The 16,964-nt window shown below is 45.9% G+C and overlaps 3 protein-coding genes across 3 annotated transcripts in view; 1 reads left to right on the forward strand and 2 right to left on the reverse strand.

Annotated features, from left to right (window-relative positions):
* The window catches only part of LOC110004039 (heme-binding protein 1), a 9,508-nt gene extending 7,658 nt beyond the window's left edge, over positions 1-1,850 (forward strand). The window contains exons 3-4 of the mRNA XM_020659580.3: positions 1-108; positions 480-1,850. The exon at positions 1-108 is cut by the window's left edge and continues 73 nt beyond it. Of these exons, the coding sequence (XP_020515236.1) occupies positions 1-108; positions 480-657 (286 nt within the window). The 3' untranslated portion in view covers positions 658-1,850. The remainder of the gene's footprint in view (positions 109-479) is intronic.
* A 616-nt stretch (positions 1,851-2,466) lies between these two features.
* wbp2nl (WBP2 N-terminal like) lies at positions 2,467-14,242 on the reverse strand. Its single transcript, XM_065964557.1, has 8 exons — positions 14,082-14,242; positions 12,675-12,783; positions 12,416-12,554; positions 12,237-12,329; positions 11,931-12,131; positions 5,208-5,324; positions 4,502-4,578; positions 2,467-4,033 (listed from the first exon to the last, which is right to left on the reverse strand). Exons 1-8 carry the CDS (start codon positions 14,138-14,140, stop codon positions 3,977-3,979), a joined length of 852 nt encoding a protein of 283 aa, XP_065820629.1. The 5' UTR covers positions 14,141-14,242; the 3' UTR covers positions 2,467-3,976.
* A 1,968-nt stretch (positions 14,243-16,210) lies between these two features.
* Positions 16,211-16,964, reverse strand: part of LOC109977624 (peripheral myelin protein 22) — a gene marked incomplete in the record, with an annotated part of 3,990 nt that continues 3,236 nt past the window's right edge. Inside the window, 1 exon segment of the mRNA XM_065965042.1 lies at positions 16,211-16,669.

Raw genomic sequence — 16,964 nt, forward strand, 5'->3', positions numbered from 1 at the left:
CCTGATGGTCGGCATCCGCATACCCTCCACCTACCAGCAGGGCCCCCCGACCCCCACCGACACCGCCATCAGGATCGAGGAGCGGCCCGGCATGACCGTCTACGCCCTGTAGGTTTCCCTCTGAAGCGTTTCAGGTTGTGCGTTTCCACGGGGAGGAGGAGTGGCGTTTAGAGAGCGTTTCATGGCGTGGTGACACTTGGTTTGTTTGTTATTATTTTGCTGACCTGAATGCAAAAGCAGCTTTTTCTATTTTTGGATGTTATTCTGTTCGGTCTCCTGGGGGCGCGTGGCGGTCAAGCGGCTCCTCAGGCGGGTTCGCTCGACCTCTTTGTTTAAATATCAGCGTGCACGTGTTTCCTGCGGCTCTCGGGTTCACGTTAGCGAGACAGAATGTGCAGCGATGCGTCCTCTCTCTTTTTTAAACAAACGCTTTCATCATCAGACTGAATTCAGCTTTTGTCTGTTTTTTTGGTTCTCAGGCAGTTCGGAGGCTTCGCCGGAGAGAGCGAGTACCGAGCGGAGGCGTTACGCTTGACACGCACGCTGGGCGAGACGGCGCCCTTCCAGCGCAAACAGTACTTCTGCTGCAGCTACGACCCGCCGCTCAAGCCTTACGGACGCCGCAACGAGGTGTGGTTTCTACAGGAGGAGCCGTAGGAGGCGTCCAATCAGATCTCATCATGAAAACCTTTCACCTGAACGACCCCCCCTCACTACTCCGACAGTCCTTTAGCTCTAACAGCAATATGTGAGGTACAGATTACCCATGATGCCTTTGCCCATCTGATCACCAGGGCCCAGTTGTTTAAAAGAAGTTTAATCTGGATCAGCTAATCCAGTTCTCTTTGTCCCCCTTTTTATCAAAGACGAGCTGGATCAGATCACAGACTTTTCAAGATTACCAAATCCAGGGCCCGGTTTGAAGAAACCCAAACACGGCCGTTTTGGACGCCCCTCGGTTTGTCAGATATGAGAGCAGTTATCAGGTCAACAGGTGTTGCAGCGATGGAAGCGGTCAAGAGAAGTGGTTCAGATAGAAGTGATTGTACCCGACCTAAAAAGCCTCTGCATGTTTCTAATAAGCTCCACAAGCAGAAACGTGCTCAAACTAGGATCAATATTGGAGATGCTTTTGAAAAATGGAGAGAGGTTAGAACACAGAAAGGTTTACAGACCCATGCAGTGTGGATTTTGGCGCCCCCTGTGGACAAAGTCTTTAGTGTGAACTCAACAGGATTTGGTAAATCTTGAAAACTCTGTACGTGGATCAGGAGGGATTTTATCCAGTTTTTCTTTGAACAAACAGGGTGAACGTGAGCTGGATTACCTGATCCTGCGTAGTAAATAAGTGGATTACTGGATCTGGATTTTGTTTTTTTAAGATTAAACTTTTTAAACACCCCGGGCCCCGCTCGTCACATTCAAACAGTAGCTCCTCTGAGTGCAGCAGCAGCAGCAGCATCATCCAAGCAGAGCAAAGAGATCCTCAGTAACTCAGCGAGTCATCAATCATCTGCAACAAGGTCGTTAAAGACGAGAGATAAATTTGACTGGATCAACAGTGAAGACCAACAGGAGTCGAGCCATAAAGTAGAGACTCCTCTTTGTCGATGAGAAGGTGGAGCGCCGTGCTTTGAGACGATCTCGCTTTCAATGTCGTGACCTTTGTGTCTACACGTCGTCGATGTGTGTGTGTGTGTGTGTGTGTGTCGTGACCGTTTCCTGTGTTAGTGCATGATAATAAAAACACAGACTGTGGAGGCAGCTTCTTGTACAGTGTGACTTTGTGTTGAATTCAGCTTTGATAGTGTTTCATAACATAATAAATATATGATTCAGAAACACTGTGAGTCACTGTGGCCGTCTGCTGTTTTTCATTCTGACCGGACGAGTCCTGTTATGTAAAATAAAAACCAGAGGAACCTTCAGAGGGGGGGGAAGTCAATTTAATGACTTCCTGTTCACGGTAAAAATGATCAGCACAATTAGTCATCACATTTAATCTAAACTATTAGAAAATATCAGTTTGAAATCTTTCAGTTTTCGCTTCTAAACAAGCAGCGACCTCCGGCTTTAAGAAGTCGATGCTGACAATTTAAAAGAAAAAGAAAATTAAAAATGTAACTCAAATAAATGTGTCTTAACTCCTAAGTATTTTTCATATATCTCCCAATGTGGTCAAACATTTTAAATCTAGATTTGAATTTGTAAGTTTTGTTCATCAAAATAAATAAAGTCGATTCTGAAATGTAAAATCCTGCAGTTCCTTGAGTGTCCACTAGAGACTGGCTGCAGAAGAACAGGAAGTCACATACACAGATCCCTTATTTTGGTACATTCCCAACTTTTGACGGTGGAAACGCCAATCAATGGGTACAGAACCAAACTGAACCGAACCGCTGGGTGGAAACGGGTCTTCAGTCTCAAATATTTAAAATACCAAAAATGTCAAAGACAAAAAAAAGGTTCAACGAAGAAACTCATTTATTCGGTTTTTAATTGAAAGACAAAATTCACAAAAGAGGAATCAGAACTGAAATAGAGAAAATTAAAAATACAGACATTTGATTAAAACGTCAACCCAAACTTGAAACAAGCCGACTCGTCCTTCAGAACATTTGAACTGACGCACACACAGAGGAGCGACGCAGCGACGCAGCTTACACTCAGGCTGTCAACATGTCAAACATTTCAACTTCCACATCCAAGGAGAAAAACCACGCACACCACTCCCTCTCTAACGTCTCGCCCCCTCCTAACCCCGGCTGAGTCTGCTCTCTTCTGGCGGGGGTTCGGACGGTCCGAGACATTTTGAGTTGGTGATGGCGAGCGGGAGTTGTGGGCGGGATTTCTTCTTCTCGATGGGATAGTTTGATGTCCTTACGCTCCTACTTCATGAGATATTTGGATGTGCAAACTTCCATTGGATTCCAGTTACACAAAAAAAAAAAAAAAAACACCCAACATTCATTTGGTAATTTCTCTCGTTCTTGAGTCAGCAAAAGTTGCAGGAGAACTTCTTCAGTCTGAATTTGGAGGCGGGGCTTCCGCTCAGCGATCTGAAGACTTTGGAATGGAAAAGTATCGTAACATGTTGACAGCCTCGAGTCACTCGTCCAGTCGCCGCCCTCCCGTCTGCTCCAACCAGGAATAAACTTTTTTTTGGGGGGGGGGGGGGGGGGGGGCTGGGGGCTCCTGAAACCTCACACTGGAGTAATTATCGACGAGTGGTGGTCTGGTTACAGCCCAGCTTTGCATACATGAATACAAGAGGAGAGGACAAGGTCGACCTCCGCCCTTTAACCTTCTGGGGGGGGGGGAACTATTGCACACACCGATTTGTTATCGAAGACGTCTTTCAGATCCTCTTTCTAAAAACTCTTTCTCTTTAAATTATTAAAGAAACGCACGCTAAGAATGAAAAGAAGGGATGTGTTATAACATCGTGTTGGTCAAACATGAGGTTTCTGTAGTCTAAGAATCAGTCGGCTATATTCCTATTCAAACTCAGAAGATGGAAAAGAAACAATCAAAGCAAACTGAAAGAACTGCAGAAATACTGTCGAGATATTCTCCGAAAGTTCTGTCGCTAAATCTCTTAGAAAATACATTCCCCATAATGCCTCCTGCTCTCAGACCCTCAAAGTGTCCTCGCCCTCCTGCAAGAAATCCCACAGATTGAAATGAAAGCAACAACTGAAGGAGGGTTTATATGATCGACTGCACGAGCTCGAGTGAAAGAGGAGAAGAGTGTTTGAAGGATTTGATCGCCCCGGTGTCCAGAATACTCTTTTTAATATTTGTGAATCATCTTTCTGTGAGCTTCTTCAGTCTGAATCCTTCAGTCAACGTTATGTCTTTCTTCAGGATAAATTTAAGAGACCGGGAGGGGGGGGGGGGGAGAGAGAGAGAGAGAGAGAGAGAGAGAGAGAGAGAGAGAGAGAGAGAGTGTTACTGAAGTGGGCGAGTCGGAGCCTCAGTTGTTCTTCTTCTCAGGAGAGTCTGGAAAAGGAGCGTATGGTGGAGGCCGCTCCTGAGTGGGAACAAAGAAAAACAATCATCAGGTCACTTCCTGTATACATCGATGATACATCATTCTCCTGTTTTTAAAGATCGATTTGGTGTTCTTTGGCGCCCACTGAAGCTCTCTGGCTGCAACTGCACATCATCAGACACACATGGTGCTGTTAACTCCTCCCCCTTTTAGACAGCATGGACTGACAAGGTTCAGTAATATTTCCCAGTCAGCGCTGCATAAATAGAATAAAACGCAACATACAGACTCCTGATCGTATGTTCCATCGCTTTAAGTCAAAACAGGAAGAACAACAAATCATCCTCAGAAAGACAAATCTGCACGTTTTTCTATTTACCAAACGGGTACTGACATCATGTCATTTTTACTCGATTAATATCTAAGATTTAAAATCTGTTATCGTGTCGACCCTGCTCCATAGGCTGGGTCGGGGGGGGGGGGGGGACAAAAAGCACAGCAGTGTACCGTGGGCATGTAGACGTTGTGAGGATTGTTTGGGTTGTAGTACGCACTGCCTGCTGCTTCAGCCGCCTTGGAGTTACCTGAAAGAGTGAAAGAGAGAGAGAGAGAGAGAGAGAGAGAGAGAGACAGAGAGAGAGAGAGAGACACAGAGAGAGAGAGAGAGAGAGAGAGAGAGAGAGAGAGAGACAGAGACAGAGATGAATGATCAACACATTTAGAAACAGATGCTGCAGCTCCTAAAATTGTAAAGAGTAGTGATGCACGGAGCTCGCTGTCAGTCAAACCAAACACAACATCTGACGGCTCCGGGAATCCAAACAGAGAGAGAGAGAGAGAGAGAGAAATGTCCCGGCGCACCCCGAGGACGCACGGAGGAGAACGTCCTCCTTCGGCTTCTCTTCAAACTGAGATGTGCCAAAGTGACAGTTCAGCTCCTCCGTGCACCGAGCTCACCCCGAGTGCAGAGCGAGACGATGAAGAACCCACAAGGTGATAGAAACGAGAATATGAGCGGAGAGCGCGGGGGGGATTTGTTTATCCTTTGTAATTTTGATGTTTAGCCGATGAGACATCAGCACCCCCTTTTTTTGGTTGCATGATTGAAAGTGACTCACTTTGAGGCAGATGGATCAGATCTGACGTGTGCGGTGACACAGAGCGTGCACACGGGGAGGAGAAACTAAAGAGAGAGAGAGAGAGAGAGACAGACCTGGAGGTGGTGGGGGGGCTGTGGCTGCCCAGCTCTGAGGGGGTGCAGCCCAATTTTGGGGCGGTCCAGGGTATGGGGGAGGAGGGGCCATGTAGTCAAAACCAGCTGGATACATCCCTGCAGCAAAGAGAAAAAATACAGATTCAGGTTTTTTCAAACACAAAAAAACAGATAAATTATCACCTTCAAGAGACGTTTTCACGCTGAAAGTTTATCACAGCCTGCCCCTGAAATCATCCTGAGTTGTTATTCACACATTTCCCTCACAGCGAGGAGAGGAGAGGAGAGGAGAGGGGAAGGGAGGAGAGGAGAGGAGGGGAGAGACACAGGAGAGGAGGAGAGGAGAGGAGAGGTTTGGTTTGGTTTTCAAAATACCTTTTATTTTACCACTACCAGGAGAAAATTATAACACTGTCACATCATCACTCAGATCAAGAGAAGGAAATAAATAAATAAATAAAAAATAAAACATAAAACAAAACAAGTGCAACAAAAATCACAACATCAACAAAAACAACATTTACTGCATCAAAAATGAATAATCAGCTCTCCATCCCCACCCACAGAGCACAAAGCTTCTTCCACAGCCCATACACTATTAAAGTCTTGCACATTGTCCATCATTTGATAATAGGCAAATTCTACCTTCAGTCTGGCCTTCAAAAGTCCCTCCAGAACCAGCACCGGTTCCACACAGCCAGTACCCTGAGCTCGGTTCTTGCGTGTAAGCCAAATGGCCAACTTAGCCGAGCCAGATAAAAAGTTCATCAGTGTATGTACAGTCTTTTTCTTTGCAGAATACTTTGGCCCAAAAACAAACACTGCATAAGAGAAATCCTCCCCGAGAGCTTCAAACAAGCTTTTCATAAGGACAAACAAGAGTGAGAGCCTGGGACACTCAACAAACAGATGAGACAAAGTTTCAGTTAGTGAACAAAACAAACACTCCTCTCCCACCCCTGGATCAATGTGCGCTCTGTATCTGTTCGTGGCTATAACCCCATGCACAACTCTCCACTGGAGATCTGCTGTTCTCTTCTCAACAGGCAGCTTGTACAGGGACCGCCAGCTGCCTTTCGGGGAAACCTCCGGGCCAAAAAACTCGATCCACCTCGACTCTTTCACTCCCGACAGACCACGAAGATGTAGGACCTTAACACAGGACTGATAGAGTGCCTTTTTCCCTGCATCCTGGAACTTTCCCAGAACAGGAGTACTAAAGGACAGCAGTCCACCTCCTCTTTCCTGCCACTCCCCGACATCTGGGGTAACAGACAAAGATGGGAAGCTGTATTCGCCCTCTTCACTCCACTGCTCACACAGATTCTCAATGTTTAGAAATGTCACAAGTTTTACTGGAAGTGCAGCCAAGACTTCCTCCACCACTCTTTCAACCACCCGGCTGGAGGTGATATTGGTCCTTTCTTTGAGGGCGTCCAGGGTCAGTCTTACCAGGTGACCCAGTTTTGTGCAGCCTGCCTCTCTGAAACTGGCCCGGAGACTGGCTGACTGCAAAGTTGGAGTCCTTATGAAATCATTAAAAAATAACGGTTCCTCAAAGATCCACATTCCCAGACTCTCAGTTTTTTCCCTTTTGAATGTGTACATTTTCCATGCCTGCATTACAGACATATAAAAGGATGTTAATCCAGTGAGATCCACCTCCTCAAGCTTTAACAGAAAGAGCTGCTTAGTGTACCCCAGCCGTCCAGCTCTCCTCAGCAGCAGTCGAGCGATGTCCATCCAGCTGGGACCACAAGTGAAAAGGAGTCTCTGTGCAGTCTGGAGTCTGAATGAGGCAATTTTTGACTGAATGTCTATAAGTCCATGTCCCCCTTCAGCCACCGGCAGGTAGAGGACTGCCGCCTGGACCCAGTGTTTGCCTGACCAGAAGAAGTCCAGGATGGCCCTTTGAATGTCCTCCACCAGCCCTCTTGGAGGTGTCAAAGCCACAAGTCTGTGCCAGAGAGTCGAGGCAACCAAGTTATTGACCACCAGAACTCTTCCCCTATACGACAACTGGGGTAGCAACCATTTCCATTTAGACAACCGAGCGCACACTTTCTCCCTAACTCCCTCCCAGTTTTTACTTTTAAAGCCCTCGGTACCCAAATAAACCCCCAACACCTTCAACCCCTCCCTCCCCCACTCAAGTCCACCAGGCAGACTGGGCACTGCCTGGTCCCTCCACTCTCCCACCAATAAGGCACCACTTTTTTCCCAGTTCACCCGTGCAGCCGTTGCCCTTTCATACAGGGACAGGGTGTCCCGCAGACACCAAACGTCCCCCTGATTGGAGATGAAGATGTTTACATCATCAGCATAGGCAGAAATTGTAGGGGGACATTCAATGCTACAGGCCGCGGGCAAAGAAAGCCCGCTGAGCCGGCCCCTCAACCTGCACAGCAAGGGCTCAATAGCCAAGCTGTACAGCTGGCCGGAGATGGGACAACCTTGTCTGATCCCTCGCCGTACAGGGATTGGCCGACTCAACCCCGCCCCCATCTTCACCAAACACTGTGCATCCTGATACAACAAACCAACTAATGACACAAAACCATCCCCAAAACCAAAAGACCTCAGTGCAGAAAACAAATACGAGTGATCCACCCTGTCAAACGCCTTCTCTTGATCCAGAGACACAATGCCAACATTTAGATTATAGATTTTACACACATCAATGACATCTCTGATAAGAAAAACATTATCCATGATTGTCCGGTCTGGAACACAGTAACTCTGGTCTTTATGGACCACACTTCCAGAACGTCCTTTAGTCTGTTCGATAAAGCTCTGGAGAGGATCTAGGATCTTGTAGTCCGCACAAAGCAAAGCAACCGGCCTCCAGTTTTTTAACAATGCCAGGTCACCTTTCTTGGGGAGCAAGGAAAGAACTGCTCTCTTACAAGAACCAGGAAGAGACCCGGTCCTGCAACACTCCATTAAAACACTATGCAGGTCAGACCCAAGGATATTCCAGAACCTCTTAAAAAAGTCTGTGGACAACCCATCTATTCCAGGTGCTCTTCCTGTTGCCATCTGAGTGACAGCAGCAGTGAGCTCCTCCAGAGACAGCTCCCCTTCCAGAAGAGACCTCTCCTCCACACTGAGCTGAGGGAGACCCTCCAGGAGCTCCCTGCGACACTCCTGGCTGCAACTCTCTGCTCCAAACAGATCCTCATAGAACTGCATGGCGTGACTGCTCATTTCCTTTGGATCAGCTGTTATTCGACCTCCTGGCAGTTTCAGACAAGTCAGCAGCTTTTTTTGAGCCACAGATCTCTCAAGATTGAAAAAGAAAGACGTTGGGGCATCCATGTCTTTGAGTTGAAGGAAACGACTCCGCACAAGAGCTCCCTTCACCCTCTCCTGCAGGAAAGAGCTCAACTCCATACGTTTCTCCTTCAGCAGGGTACCAGCGGTGGGATCCACACTCCCATTTAACCCCTCCTCAAGGTTCTTAATGTTGTCCTCAAGATTTTTAATGACTGTTTTTAATCTAGCAGAAGAGTGTGACGTGTACTGCTGACAAAAAACACGAATCTGAGCTTTACCAACCTCCCACCAAAGCTTCAAAGAATCAAACTCAACTTTTCTTAATTGCCACTGATCCCAAAAACACCCAAAGTTTTTACAGAAAACATTGTCCAGTAGAAGCTTGTTATTAAAATGCCAGAAGGACTTAGCCCTTTCACCTGGTGAAATAATCAGCTCCACACTAACAAAATGGTGATCAGTGAAGCCGACAGGCAGAATATTACAATGAATTAATCTGGGGTTGAGAGTTCTGGAGATGTAAACCCTGTCCAGTCTAGCTGCACACACCCTGTTACTGTTAACCCTGACCCATGTATACTGTCTGGATTGTGGATGTTTCACTCTAAATGTGTCCAACAAATCCAGGTGAGAGATGACAGTGTTTAAAGTCTGGGATGAATGTGGATGTGGCTCCTCTCCTATTCTATCCACGGTGAAATCAAGTGTGCAGTTAAAATCACCACCAAGAATGATCTGATCCTGATTATAGATCACTAACTCCTTTTGGAGGCGGGTATAGAAAGCTACCCTTTCAGCTCCATTATTTGGAGCATAAATATTAGTGAAGCAGAAAACAGTGTCCTCTATTTCTGCTCTTACAATTAAAAGCCTTCCCTTTACAATTTCAGCACAAGAGACGATCTTTACATTTGCAGATGCTCTAAACAAAATGGCTACTCCTGCACTAAAGTTGGTGCCATGGCTAAGGTAGTTAGAGCCCTCCCACCATAAACCCCAATCTGTCTCATCTGATGGTGTGGTATGAGTCTCTTGTAAAAACAAGATATCAATGTTTTTCTGAGTTGAGATCTCAGAGATAAGGCCCCTTTTCTGTCTGTCTCTCCCACCATTAATGTTAAGAGATCCTATCTTAAGACTCCTCATAGAAAGATCAGAGAGAAAGAACAGATAAGTAGACACAAACAGGGAACAGTAGAAGAAGAAAAACACCTTGTGATGCATGATCATTTCTTTGTCTTCTTCACACTCTTACGTCCAACTTTCCTCAGTGCAGTGATGTGCTTTTTAAGACGGAACCGTTTTTTCGCGTCCAGGAGGTCAAACCCAACCTGTCTTTTCAGTATGCTGACTGACTTTATGAACTTTTCAGTATCACTAAAGTAGTCACTTATTTTTACTGATTTGTTGTACGTTTCATCCATAAACTGATTGATTGACTCTAAAGAATAAAGACCAGAGCCACTATTTGGCAAATCAGCAATGGATGCATTGTCTGACTCATAATCTTCATCCATGTCCTCTCCTTCACATGATGCCTGGCTACAACACACTGTCTTACCTTCCTTCAATGAAACATCTACAACTGCAGAACTTGTGGAATCTTCAGTTTTATCATTATCTACAGTCTGTGATTTTTCTGTAGCCTGAGAGCTGGTCGAAGCCACCTCTACCTCAGCCACGGCCTCAGCACAAGGCGCAGGCGCGGACGCGGCCTCTGCCCCGGGCACGGACGCGGCAGTTGTCCCGAGCTCGCATACACCATATAAGAAGCGTCACCGTGTTTCACTCTAAAGGAAACCTCCAGAGTCTGTGTGGGCGAATCCAAAAACATGAACACCTGACACCGCAAAGATTGAACATCTTTCAGTTTGGGATCTTTACACCCTAGACTCACAGTTTTGAAACCACTCGCAAACTTCCCAAACCTGCGGAGTTCGTTCTCTAACAAGTCGTTAGAAATAAACGGCGGAACACCGGATACGGTGATCCGCGTAGAGGGAACCGACAACGGGGAAACCTGCACAAACATCCCTAATGAACACACCACTCTCAATCAGCTGATACACAAGAGGCTCACTCTTCAGAAAAACAACCACAGCCTTGTTCATTCGGGATGCATACAAAAGTTTATCATGGCCTACCTGTTCACCTGCAGCTAACAGAACCTCCTCCACGGTGACAGTACCGTTCGGAGGGACTATCCGAACTCCCTGTCGGAGAGTCGGAGGTGGCGTCTCAGCAGACGCCATTCCTCCCTCCAACGATCTGTCTTACACAGCCAACAACACTCAATACAAATATGTAAACAATCTGACCTGATCATGCACTTTGAAAACAGTAGAAAGGATAGCAAACAATTCAATCTCCGCGCCACTCGCAACACCACCACCGTCACTCACACTCACACTCACCGGAAACCGGAAACGGAAACGGAGAGGAGAGGAGAGGAGAGGAGAGGAGAGGAGAGGAGTCCTGAATCCAAACTTTGACCAGACTTTGAGTGTTTGTGTTGTTGAATCTGTGTTGCTGCTCTTCTTGCTCAGGTCTCCCTTAATAAAGAGCTCTCTGGTCTCAGTGTGACTCACCTGGATAAATAAAGGTGAAATGAACGAGGAGACGCCTCCGCCTGGTTCAGACAGCCGACTCGAGCTGCACTGATTTCACACCTGACGTGCGTCATTCTCAACTATCACCTTACAAACACCTCCTTCCAATTAGCGCTCTAAGCTGCACGATCTCTCTCCCTCTCTGCTCCTTCATCACCAGCTCTGCACTCTCGCTCAGCCCCACCTCCACACCAGCATCCGCCTGCAGGCTCTGGCTGGACGGGGTTTAAGATATCATCCCATCACTCCTCAGATTTCTGACGGTTAAATCAAAACTGTGAGGAGCGATGAGGTCGGAGCCTAGACGCCAAACACAAACAATCGTCTGCTGCTCCAATAAATATTTAAAATGAAAAAGGAAAAAGGAAAAAATCCGGGAAAAGTCGGAGTGAGAAGTTTGTCTGTTTGCGTTCAAACATGCAGATCAGACTCAAATATTACAGGTATTTCCAGGTATATTACCAAGGGTGAAAGTGAAAGAATCATCAACAGTTTGTATTGAGCCTGTGAGTGGTTGCCATGGTTACTTCTTCTTTCTGCTTCTTGATGGATTTGTGTGCATACTGCCACCTGCTGCATCGGACTGAGTACATATGCAAAGTGTCCTCGGGCATGGACGTTCCTAATTTGAACGCAGACCAGCGGGGGAGAGGGGAGAGGGCAGGGGGGGAGGGGGGAGAGGCAGGGGGGAGGGGGGAGAGGCAGGGGGGAGGGGGGAGGCAGTCGTGCCTAACGTGAAACCCCCCTAACTGAACGTGATCATACACTTCTTTCTCCGTCGCCTCCTTCAGTAGAATCTGACACACGACTGTCAAAACTTCAAACATCTGAACGTTACCTGCAGCAGGTGTTGGAGAGGGGTAACCCATGTTGGTTGGCGCCGGGGGAGGGCCTTGGTAGAATCCATTCTGCTGAGGAGGAGGGGGGGGGAAAGGATAGGCGGGAGGAGCTTGAGAAGGCGGGCCGTAGCCGTTCATCATTCCAGGAGATGGGTACCCGAAAGAGGAGGCGCCGTTCTGGGCCGGAGGAGCACGAGAAGCTGAAACAGAAAAACATTGTTTAACTTTTCAGGGTTATGAATGTGTGAGTGTTTTATTTACATCTTTAGTTCTTTATAAGATGTTTTATTAAAAAGTGTTCAAACCGTTTGTGGCCAGTTTGAAGAGATGCTGCCCGAGCTCGATGGCGCCTCCGCTTGGGAACGACATTTTGAAATGGGCCTGACCCTCCCAGCCACCTGACGGGGGAGCGAAACAACACAAATAAATTAAAAATCACATCCAATATCCTAACCAATCAAATCGTGAGGTCGAGGTCACCTACCGCCAGGCTCGGCCGACACCGTCCCTTTAATGAAGTTAGCTGCAAAGACCGGCTGCTCAATGCTGCAGCCCTTCATCAGATAGTACGGGAACATGGCCGACCCCATGCAGTCCTTAATGTTACTGGACACAAACACCATCTGAGCCAGAGGACGAAAGGAAGAGTTACAACACAGAGCGCTGATGAATGCAGAGTCTGAACGCTGCCAACTGTGCAACCCAGACGACAGCCGCCATGGTGAGTTTAACATGACGTTACCCCTGTATGGTGTCAGGTACACGGTGCCCTTCTTGGTCCCTTTCAGGAGGTCTGTCTTACAGGAAACATCGCTGAACGACAGCTCCACATTCTTACAGTCCCTTACAACGCTGGAAAGAAAAGAAACAAAATCACCTGTTAGATACAAAATAAAAGATTTAGGGCAGGGATGGGCAACTTTGGTCACAGCAAGGGCCACATTCATTTAATTCTGACTGCCAGGGGTCCAAATTGTAGAATACAAAAACGATAACAGTCAATTATGTTTCAAATTTAACTCGACATATACCACTGATCAAATATTATTATGGAAATATTTCTGGTTTTCATGATTTCATGGCAGATTTTGTCATGTTTTCTTCATGTTTTGATATATAAAAACTGACCTGAGGGCCACATTGAGGGTTGATGAGGGCCACATGTGGCCCCCGGGCCGCCAGTTGCCCACCCCTGATCTAGGGTTACCCTAACCTTCAGGGAAGCCTCGGCAGTGCTCCGGCGCTTCTTCAGCTACCAGACCCGTTTCCAGACTTGGTCTGCACGGGGGCCTTGGCTCGGTTCCTGACCCAGGTCCCTCCAGACTGAGCTACTGCCCCCCCACTATCATCACCCTGTAGTTTGTTTACCTGCCTCCCTCAGCTCAGAGGCACCAGAAGTGACTGTAAATAAGTTTGTTTATATTTTATGTTGACTTCAGCTGTGTGACCCGTATGTAAAGCGGTGTGATATTATATTGAAGTGACGTCCCAGCTGACACATTTTATAATGAACCAAATTTAACAGTGGGGCCCTCCAGCCAGCATAACGACTCCTTTAATCTTTGGTTTTCAAAACAACAATGCATGCTGTGCTTAGCAGGTCAAAAACAGTGAGTGTTGTCAGATGGGGCCCCTCAGGGAGGTTCACTACAGGCATTGGAAAATATCCACATTTTGAGCCAATTCTGTGGTGTAAAGTGTGTCAGCCCTCGAGGCCCCCCTACTGGCCCGGGGCCCAAAGCACTTACCTGTTGACAAGCAGCACCTGTGTTGAGCTAACATGTTTCTCACAGACTTTCAACACTGGCTGACATCATTTCTGTTTCCACAACATGTCAACACAAACGATTGCTACTTCCCGCTACTTCCTGATTTGACAGATAAACGACGCTTCCAGTAAATCATCTTTCAATACATGACTCCTAAAGAGTCAAATTAAGTCATAAATAACCCAAAAAAAAGACATTTCTTTGCCCTGATGTCGTCTCAAAATGGCACAGACGTGTTAGCTCTGCTAGCTAGGGAGGCTAGCTGTTTGTTAGCATCCCGTTGACTACGCACCGGAGAGTTGAGAGTAAACAGCTCATAAAAGAGACGACAGCGGCCTCATTCGTTGAATTAACTTCATATATGTTTTATTAGAAACGTACCTTTCTCCGTTGTTTATCAAAACGCCGCCGTTTTGCGAGTGATTCCGGTTTAGAGCCATGTTTAGGAGACGTCTTGTTGCTCTTCAGGCTGAAAAAAGTCTGACAGTCAGCCGGACGGGTTGCCTGTGTTACGTCATCACGTTACGTCATCACGTTGCGTCAACGATGACACGCAGAGAACCCGTGATTTACCGACAACAACATCAGCAGCTCACAGTCTGATTATCAGTTCAGAGAGACAGTCAGGATGTTTGAGGGGAGGAAATAACAAAATAGTCTTCATTCATGTTTAGGAAAATAGTTAGAAACGCTTCTTAGATTCTTAAAAAGAAACTTCAAATAGAATAGAAGAGAACAGAATAGAATAGAATAGAATAGAATAGAATGACTTTATTGATCCCAAACTGGGAAATTGTGTTGTTACAGCAGCAGGTTGTCCAAACACACAAAATGAATAAAAAAACACAATATTAGCAAATTTAAACACAATATAATATTAAATACAAAGTAAATAAGCACTAACAATATCCAAACTAAGAATGTGAACATATACAACCAGGATTTAACTAAACATTACTAGTCTTAAATATGGAAGATTAAATATGGAAGATTAAATATGGAAGATTAAATGGACAGTATTGACAGAAGTTAAAGTGCAGGAGTGCAGACATGTTATCAGCAGAAACTATTCAATATAAAGGAGAGTAGACAGATGAAGTGAACATGAGTGCAGGGATGCCAAGCCCACTTTAAGTCCCAGTCCTTTTTACTAGCCTGGTGTAGCCGCATGTTTAGGTCTCAATGAGAGGTCGCTGTGCATTAAGTGTTAATATGTTTTAAAATAAGGTTTATCGTTATCACAACTTTGTACACAGTTATTCCATTGGAGGGGGCACCCTGGAGGGCACCTTACCACTATACACTGAAGTCCGGAGGGCACTTTGAAGACACCCTGGAGGGCACCTTACCACTATACACTGAAGTCCGGAGGGCACTTTGAAGACACCCTGGAGGGCACCTTACCACTATACACTGAAGTCCGGAGGGCACTTTGAAGACAACCCTGGAGGGCACCTTACCACTATACACTGAAGTCCGGAGGGCACTTTGAAGACACCCTGGAGGGCACCTTACCACTATACACTGAAGTCCGGAGGGCACTTTGAAGACACCCTGGAGGGCACCTTACCACTATACACTGAAGTCCGGAGGGCACTTTGAAGACACCCTGGAGGGCACCTTACCACTATACACTGAAGTCCGGAGGGCACTTTGAAGACACCCTGGAGGGCACCTTACCACTATACGCTGAAGTCCGGAGGGCACTTTGAAGACACCCTGGAGGGCACTTTATGAAGTTTTGGTCTCTGGAGTTACAACGTGGGGGGCACTGTACCCTGGTTTTCCCACTCGACGGGCATCCTGGAGGGCACGTCCACCCCCCCCCCCCCCCCCCATTCTCTGCTCCCAACATTTCCTGTCCTCCTGTCCTGATTATCTTAAAGTCTTTCTATGTGATGTTTTGATCCAGCAGATGTCGCCCTTGAGCACCAGCATGAAACCAAAACAACTGGCGCTGCATTGTTGTGTTAGCATGCTAATGCTAGCGATCTTTATTATGCTGGTATCTTCACACTGCATGTAAATTTACCTGAAATGAGCGTGATCTAGAAACACAGTTAAGCAGTGAGTACAGTATGTTATTCTTCTTTTCTCTAGTCCCTCAATTAAACAACTTTTATACACGAGGGGAGGAGTCAGCCGGCCGTCCCGGCGATGTAAACAAAGTGAAGATAGGACTCTGAAAACTCTGAAAACATCACAGACAGTGGGACTCGGGTGTTACACCCATTGTAGACAGTCATGACTCACAGAGTTATTTTCAGAGGAGATACTTGATTTATACATTTAAGGGTGAAAAATCACATTTAAAGACTTTAAAATATGTTGTTTTACTTGATATATGACCCAATGTTTCTTCAGATTATCACTTTTAATTGTCTTTTCAGTCCTTTGTCTAACATCCAATCATTTAAAGGACTTCAAACATGAAACACATTGGAACAACATCATGACGGGTGTTTGAGCGTCACCGTGTGATTGTGTTGAACGGAGAAGACACAAAGATAAATGGTTGAAAATCAAGTTTTATTTTTGGAAAAATCCTCGTCACTGTTGTTTGAAAATGAGAAACAACAAAAATAAAACGTCGTCAGACACACACAGCCTCATGTGGAGAAACATATTTACACTTTAAATCTCAGGCGTGACGACTTCCTGTCACGCAGGCCGCAATCGGATTAAAGGAACAGGGATTATTTGAAAGAGAAAGTTTCAGAGGATACCTAGAAAATCTATCTGTGTTTTTATAATAATGAACTTTATTGTAAGTTTCTGAACCGTTCATAAAATAAGTGTGGAGAAAGTGTTCCAGTTATACACGTTCAACTTGTTTTTTGTTTCTTTTAATCACAAATAATTACAAAAAACTCCACAGCTTTATATCAGTGATTTACACGTTACAGAGTTGCATAGCTTACACACAGGTCAGGTCACGTTTTCAGACCTCGTGAGTTAGTGGCACTTTTCTTTTTTTTAAACGAGAACCGGAGCAGATATATGAAAGAAAAAAAATATGATCAACTAACAATAAAATAATAAGAAAATAAACAAACTCGCCCCTTTTTATCCAACACTCAAATCCAAATGTAAATGTGCAGAAACAGCACAGATCTGGTTTAGTTATGAACCGGATTTACTGGGAGCAGAATCAACTCAAATACGTGCGTGATGGATGGAGTCTGAGCACACTCGACGCCGCAGACTCCATCAAACACGAGCTCGTATTGGAGGAGGTCCCCGCAGCTCTTCTGAATGTGCGGC

The sequence above is a fragment of the Labrus bergylta genome, chromosome 16, assembly GCF_963930695.1.
Source record: "Labrus bergylta chromosome 16, fLabBer1.1, whole genome shotgun sequence".
Taxonomy (NCBI): Eukaryota; Metazoa; Chordata; class Actinopteri; order Labriformes; family Labridae; genus Labrus; species Labrus bergylta.